We start from the raw sequence: 7,500 nt of genomic DNA, 5'->3' as shown, positions 1-7,500 counted from the left end.
TCGGAGCCTCTCCCGCAGCAATGGCTGTAAAAGCCAGTAGGAAGCTGTAAGATAAAACACCCAGATTGTGATAAAAGGGGAAACAAGGCGAGGCGAGCTGGCGTCCTGAATGCGAGTCTTGTACGTCTTATTATCAAGTTAATTAAAGCTAGCATCTGACAATGTCACTCGGCTGTAGAAAAAGGGATTTAAATGCAGCGTCTCCCAGGACTGCGTGTCAAGGGCTGCTTTTCATTGAGCTGGTGCGAGTGTTTGGCTGGAGGAACAGCTCTCCGGATTGAAGGGGGTGCCTTTAAAGAAGCGGCAATTGACAAGGAAGCAATTATTAAATTTTGATGTTCAAAAATAAAAAAAGAAAGACGACGAAGAAGGAAACGGCTTCTATAATTTGTGTTTTAGATGGAGAGCAATATAAAGAGATATCAAGGCCGAGAGCCATCAAAAGCCTCCCCCCCCCATGAAAGCTCCTCTCAAACACTTTAAGAGAGATTTTTAGAAGCTCGACAAGGATCCTAGAAACATTAAAACAGAAGTCGATTTTAAATGTGCACATTGAAATGCACAGAGCCGCTTACTACGTGGACTTGCACTTGAGGTCAAGTGACGGACGGATTGTATGCTTCTCCATAATAATATTAATTAAACAATTTGCATGCTAATAAGGTAACAATTATCAGGGCTTCTGTTGAAAGATTCAGGTTATTACAACACGCCAATCTGGAGGCCAGGGGTCAGGGAGTGAGAGGCGAGAGAAATTTCAACTCAAATTAACATTCTGTCAGCTCCAGAAAATGGGATAAATAAAGTCGAATTAATTCATTATAATAAAGAGAGAGAGAGAGAAAAGTCCCCCCTCTCTTATTCTGGGCTGGATTGATGACCATTCTGTATTCAGAAACACGTCCCCCTCGCATTCCTCTCCTGAAATCCGACAGAAAATGAGGCATTTATTGCTACAGGCAAAATTTGGTCCAGTGGACACAGTTTACATTTAGTATTTATAGAGAAAGAAATTAAATTATGGTGAAAAGTGAAGCCCTTGACCCCAGAATTAATACCAACCCCATCATTTTCTTATTTCTGTTAGGGCTGCGTAGTCCAAATTCAAGCTACCTTTTAGCTCTAAGCAGAGGCAGGGAGACCATAATTAAACTAATCTATAGGGGGGAGGGAGGGAACAGCAATAATACAGCAGTATATTGTATGGCATTCAATTAGGTGAATAAATACAGCTCTGGACAGACAACACGGATTAGAGACTCGACTTCCTTTCTATTTCAATTTTAGCTTCCCCCTCTCTCATACCCACACAAACCAGCACTAGGAAATGTATCATCTTGACTGGGTATTTTATAACTGGAAAATCTATTGGTATGTTTTCCAGAGATAAACTGTCTCTCCCTTTTCCCCTTCCCCTCTCTCTCCTTTTCCCTTCCTATTTATTTTTTATTTTCCCCCCTTTCTCTCCCCACCCTGCCCGCCCCCCGACTCGAAGGATTTCATTCCCCACCAACCTCCCAGGAAGATTTAAAGAGTTTCCCCTGTTTGATTTTCCAGCCCGGCTCTTTCTCTCCCTCTCCTCTTTGTTAAACGCAAAAGCTGTTCCTCCCCGCGCTCCTCTTCCCTTCCCACCTTCCCGGGGGCCGGGGGAAGCCCTCCCGGGGGGCGTCGGGCTGGGTCCCCCCCGGCCCAGGGGACCGAGAGCTCTGGGCCCGGCGGGCTGGGATGGGAGGGGGCGGCAAATGTTCCCCCCACCCTCCCTCCCAGGAGCTTGGCAAGAGTTCCTCAACCAGGCTCTGTGGGAGGGGGCACAAAACGGGGGGTCCCCAGCCCCACGATTTGCCGGAGGAGGGTCGATTTAGCTGGTAACCGGGGGAACCCATCGATATTTTGTTTGGGTGAAAACTTCTATGGGGACGTAATTTAATTAGGACAAATTTGGCGGCTCTTTGGAAGCTGTTAATGACCGGCGGGGCGAAGCGCGGGGTGTGCGCTGGGATGGTTTTCCTGCGCGGGCGGGGGGACGGGACGGGGACGGTGGTAAGAGGGGAGAGATGGGAACTTTATTTGGGTTTGATCTTCTTCTTTTTCTTTTTTTTTCCCCCTAAATTTTTTGGCCTCCTCCTCGGCAAGCAGAGGCTGCTCCTGGTCGCGGCTGTGCTCACAATTCCAGGCTTGTGGTTGCTGCTGGGGACGGGGGTGTCCGTGGCCGAATCGATAGGAGATTGCATTAATTATGATTTCGATTGATAGACTCAAATCTCCTTCTAAACGCTGCAAACGGCTCTTCCCTTTTTTTCCTTTTCCTTCCCCCCCCCCCCCATTTTTTCTCTCTGTCCCCCTCCCCTCTCCCCTGTTATAGAGCCGGAGAGGAGATGAAAAGGCTTGTAGTTTTAAATTCAATGTGACAGCTCTGGAAAGAGCGGATGATGAATCTCCTATTATTGGATCAGTCTATTTGCCGCTCAATGTCTCTCTGTAATTGGAGCAACATCACTTTAAAGGTTCAGAGAGTAGAGCATTTCTGGTGAAAAATCCCCACAACACGCTGGTGAATGTTTTAAAGGGAAATCTATTAGTGATTTGGAGAGGGGAGGGGACAAGGGGGAAGAGGCTGGGTTGGAGGGCTGGGGGGGGGGGGGAGGCTGTGTGTGTCTCTGTGTGTGTGTAACTCCGGCTGTTTAGTATTTAACCGGGTATCAGGCAGATCCGAGCGCTCCCCCCGGCCCCCCCGCGCCCTCCCCTGCCCGCCCGGCCCCCGCCGCCCTCCTCGGGCTGGAGTTCGTATCAAAGCCCCCCTTGTCTTGTTGTGACAGCTCTGATATTGTTTATTGAGGCTGGATGTCAGGTATAATTAGCAATCGATATGGAAAACGTTTGCTCCCCACACTGGCACGTCTCTGACGTCAGGACCGATTAACGTTTCTTATTGGTCCCAAATTCCCCCAGCCTGAGCTAATTATTGGGAGCCTGATGTTGATAAAGTTAAAGCGCCCGGGCGCCCGCAGCATGAGCCCCTCGCCGCGCCGCCGCCTCCTCCTCCTCCGGCAGCAGCACCCCCGGCCCCAGCCGCCCCGCCGCCAGCGCCCCCAGCCCCGCCGGCACCCCCCGCGCTAGAGCCGCCCCCATGATGGACAGCCGCATCCTGGAGCATCCCCATGCCCAGTTCGGGGGTATGGTGGGTTTCCCTTACCCGCTCGGGCACCATCACGTCTACGAGCTGGCCGGGCACCAGCTGCAGTCGGCGGCCGCCTCCGTCCCCTTCTCCATCGATGGATTACTGAGCGGCTCCTGCGCCGCCTCCGTCGTCAACCCGGCGCCGCTCATCCCCTCGGGCTGCGGGGTGAGCGGGGACAGCCAGCCCTTCAAGCTCGCAGGTAGGAGCGGCCCCGGCCCCGTGTGCCCCCCACTCCCCCCCGCCCCGGCCGCCGCTCCCCGCCCGGAGCGTCTCAGCGCGGGGGAAGGAAAGCACCGCGCCCCCCCCCCCCCCCCGCCCTGCATCCCCGGTTGCGGGTATTGGGGTGCCTGGAGAAGGGGGAACGGCTCTGCTGGGCCCCCCCGAGGGCTCGGCCAGGGTAGGACGGGGCGGGGGTCCCCGGGCCGAGCGCCGGGAGCAGCCCTGTTCCCACCAGCCTGGGGCCACGCGAGTCCCCTGAACAATAGCGGGCCCGGCCTGGTGCCTTCCCCCAAAGTTCAGCTCTGGGGCTCGGAGCACACCATTAAAAAAAATTATATGTATTTAAAAAAAATAATGGGAATCGCTGGAGTTTGAGGAACTAAGAACGGTAATTATTTTTTAAAAAACGGTTTAACCAAAGGGAAGCAAGCGCTCTCCTTCCCTCCCCACCGGCCTGTGGCACCGCTATTGTTCAGCTCTTAAAACACTCCGTCGCCCCAACATCCTTTTTATTAATCCTGAGGCAGGCCCCCCCCCCCCCCCCCCGCACCTCAACAGAAATCATCACTAATTTCCACACCTGGTGGAAAACGTTAGGAGAGGCGCAGCTAGGGCTGTAAACCCTCAGCCTGGAGCCGTACGTACTCGGGGAGGCCGCCCCAGCCCCACGCCCGCCGGTGCTCGGGGGTCTGCGGGAGGCCCGGGGGCCGCCCTGCCCGCGGGGCCCCGCGTGGGACCGGGCCGTGAGCTGCGGCCCACGCAGGTAATCCGGGGGGGGCTGGGGAAGGGAAAGAGGGAGGGCTTTTAATTTTTCTTTTTTAATGAAACCTTTGGTGGCTGGAGCAAATATTGGAACTTCTCTCTCTCTCTCTGCCAGCTGAGTGCCTGTGGAGAGCTTCCTTCAGGAATAAATGTTCTGTAAAGTACATTTTCGGAGGAGGCGAGGGCAGATCGGGTTCCTCCCAATTTTTAGCGCAGGTGTGTGTATAATCCCGCTCTTTTTCCAACGCTGCCGAGCACAAAAGTTAAAAGGCTCCTGTGAATGGCAGGGAGGGGGGGGAAGAAGGCCTGTGTTCCAGGGAACTCAGGGTATTTCTACCTTTTCAGACTCGGGTGACCCGGACAAAGAAAGTCCTGGCTGTAAAAGAAGACGAACCCGCACCAATTTTACTGGCTGGCAGCTCGAGGAGCTGGAAAAGGCGTTTAATGAGAGTCATTACCCGGACGTGTTTATGCGAGAGGCTCTGGCTCTCAGACTGGACTTGGTGGAGTCCAGAGTGCAGGTAAAAAACCCCCGAACCCCCGTGTGTCGTGTTTCCCCCCCCCCCCCCCCCCCGCCCTCTCCCCGCGCCGAGCCCTCCCCAGGGAGGCCCCGCAGCCCGCTCCGGGCCGGGCTCGCCGCCCCGCTCCTCCCGGCCCTCGCCTTTTGTTTCCCTGCCTCGCACTGCTCCTTGCTGGTTTATTTTTCTCATTATTCGTTTAAAAAAAGAGAAAATTTCTAATCTTGCAAACGAGCCCCGGAGAGTGGCATCACAGCCTGGCTTCCCTAAATCCTTTTTTATATATATTTTTTTCTTCCACTGTAAATATTTTTCTTAAATGAGCCAAGGGCGAAAAATTAACATGCAAATATGAGGCTTAATCACGGGCCAGGGTACGCTGGAGAATGTTAATAAAGCTCATAGGTGCAGCGAGAGCGTGTGGAACTTGTAAAACTTAATTTTAAGGAACTGCTCAGGCCCTCGGCCGTGCGGGGTGGGGAGGGGAACCATCTCTGCTTCAACTGATCTTGGAAAAAATATCGTGGGGATCGGACGGGGGGGTGCGGGGGTGATGCGGACTGGCTGTTGGATCTTCAGACGCCGTTTTATGCCGCCGTGGCTGCGGGGGGGCGACGAGGCTGAACCGGGGCCGCGGCTCCGCGTCCTGCCGGGCTGCTCCGGCCGGGAGCCCGCGCGGGGCTCGGCGCGGCGCGGGCGGCGTGTGCGGGGGACGCGGCCTTAAACCCGCGGCGGGGACGTTGCCCCCGGGATGAGCTGACGCCGTTTGCCTCGGTTCCTCCATCAGCTTTGTCTCACCGTATCTTTCTGAGCCACCTTTCCTTCCCGGAGCCGCCTCTCCACCGTTCCCGGGGGCTCGGGAGCCTGCGGGGCTCTGCCGAGTGGGGCGGACGGGGGAAGGAGCCGACATCGGGCCACCGCAATCCCCGGGGTGCTCCCGAGCTGGGGTCCTGCTCCGGCTGGGACCCGGCGCCGCCGGCAGCCCCGAGGGGCCGCGGGCGCGGAGGGGCCGCGTGCGGGCTGCGCGGGCGCGGAGGCCTGGGAACCGCCGGAGCAAAGGGGATTTAATTTAAATGTGGGTGGGTTTGTTTTTGTCATCCCATAATCTATAACAAACCCGACCAAAAAATATATTTGGGCTGATTCAACCCCTTTGCTCGGCGCCCGGAACGGACAGGAGGCCCAGGCTCTGCTCCGCCGGGGCGAGGTGACCCCATCTCCGCTGCCCATACCTTCAGCCCGCTCATTGTGCCGGGTTTTACTGCATTTTGCGTGCTGCTGCGGAGGGATCGGGCCCGGCCACGCAGGCCGAGGCTCCGGCTGGTGCTTTTGCACCCCTCAGCCAGGGAGAAGAGACGGGGTGGGGGGCTGTGTTATCCCTTCCCCTCCCCGCGGCGCCGGTGCGGGCAGGGTGCAGAGTGTGTGTGCGTGAGTGTGCACCCCCCTTGCTTTTACCGTTTTTTGTTTTTTTTTTTTTCCTACCCCGTTAAACAAGCGTGGATCTCTGTTCCTGCCCCCTCCCTTTCTGTCCGCCTCGCAGACGCCAGGCCCCGTGGATGGGGGCTGCCGGCACTCGAAGGGTGGACGGGGGAGGCCCGAGCTGCGCTTCTCCCCCCTCTCCCCCCCATCCCTGGCCACCGCGGGGGGCCGGTGCGCTGGGTGTTAACTGCTTCTCGTTGTTCGGTGTGTAGGTCTGGTTCCAAAACCGCCGGGCCAAATGGAGAAAGAAAGAGAACACGAAGAAGGGCCCGGGGCGGCCGGCTCACAACTCCCACCCCACGACGTGCAGCGGGGAGCCCATGGACCCCGAGGAGATCGCCCGCAAGGAGCTGGAGAAGATGGAGAAGAAGAAGCGCAAGCACGAGAAGAAGCTCCTCAAAAGCCAAAGCCGCCACCTGCACTCGCCCAGCGGCCTCTCCCTGCACAGCACGCCCAGCTCCGACAGCGACAGCGGCGGCGGGGGGGGCCTCTCGCCCGCCCCGCCCGAGGCCAAGCCCCGCGGGCAGCCCCCGCCGCCCCACCCGCCGCCCCCCGCTGCCGCCGCCCCCTCCGAGCCGCCCCCCGGCACCTGCGACCAGGCGGCAGAGCCCTTCTACCCCAGCCAAAGAAGCGGGAGCGGGCGGCTCCAGCGCCCGCCCGACAAGGACTGCGCGGCCGCCCCGTCGGGGGACGGCAGCGGGGGCGCGGGGGGGCCCCGCGGTGCCGGCAGCTTCCACAAGCTCAACCCCTTCAGCGTGGAGAGCCTCCTCTCTGACTCGCCCCCCCGTCGCAAAGCCGCGCCGGACTTCCCCAGCCTCCCCCCCTGCGCCCCCCGCACCCTCATCGGCAAAGGACACTTCTTGCTCTACCCCATCACCCAGCCCCTGGGCTTCCTCGTCCCGCAGACCGCCCTCAAGGCCAGCCCGGGCCCCGAGGCCGGTCAGCCCCCCCGGGACTCCCCGCTGCCCGCCGCCAACCCCGGCCCGCCCGGCTGCAGCGCGGAGCCGGCGCCCGCCGGTGCCCAGCCCGGCCCCACGGACTCGGGGGCGGCGGCGGCGGCGGGGTCGGTGCCACCTCCTCCGCCGGCCGGAGCTTCGCCCCGCTCCGCGGCCGCGCACGGTGACCCGGCGGCGGCCGCCCCCGCGGAGGGCGGCAGCTTCCCCCGGCCTAAATCGCCGGTCCGGGCGCGGGACGCCAGCACAGCCAGGGACAGATCGGACTGCGGCCCCGGCGACGGCGAGGAGGTGGACATGGACTGACCGGGCGGGGAATACTATTAATAAAAAATAATAATAAAAAAGGAAAAAATAGCAAAAATAAAACCACCCGAGAACGACACCGACA

General features: G+C 58.7%; 1 protein-coding gene across 2 annotated transcripts in view; it reads left to right on the top strand.

Annotated features, from left to right (window-relative positions):
* The first annotated feature begins 2,943 nt into the window (after positions 1 to 2,943).
* UNCX (UNC homeobox) overlaps positions 2,944 to 7,500 on the top strand; it is a 4,936-nt gene continuing 379 nt past the window's right edge. The window contains exons 1-4 of one of the 2 annotated variants that reach the window (XM_075106223.1): positions 3,307 to 3,377; positions 4,275 to 4,375; positions 4,505 to 4,680; positions 6,369 to 7,500. The exon at positions 6,369 to 7,500 is cut by the window's right edge and continues 379 nt beyond it. In XM_075106223.1, the coding sequence (XP_074962324.1) occupies positions 4,309 to 4,375; positions 4,505 to 4,680; positions 6,369 to 7,415 (1,290 nt within the window). In that variant the 5' untranslated portion in view covers positions 3,307 to 3,377; positions 4,275 to 4,308 and the 3' untranslated portion in view covers positions 7,416 to 7,500. Of the gene's footprint in view, positions 3,378 to 4,274; positions 4,376 to 4,504; positions 4,681 to 6,368 lie in introns of both variants that reach the window. The other variant, XM_075106222.1, reaches the window with a different exon arrangement.

The sequence above is a fragment of the Phalacrocorax aristotelis genome, chromosome 10 (assembly GCF_949628215.1).
Source record: "Phalacrocorax aristotelis chromosome 10, bGulAri2.1, whole genome shotgun sequence".
In the NCBI taxonomy this organism is placed as follows: domain Eukaryota; kingdom Metazoa; phylum Chordata; class Aves; order Suliformes; family Phalacrocoracidae; genus Phalacrocorax; species Phalacrocorax aristotelis.
This window is presented reverse-complemented; position numbering and strand designations above follow the sequence as displayed.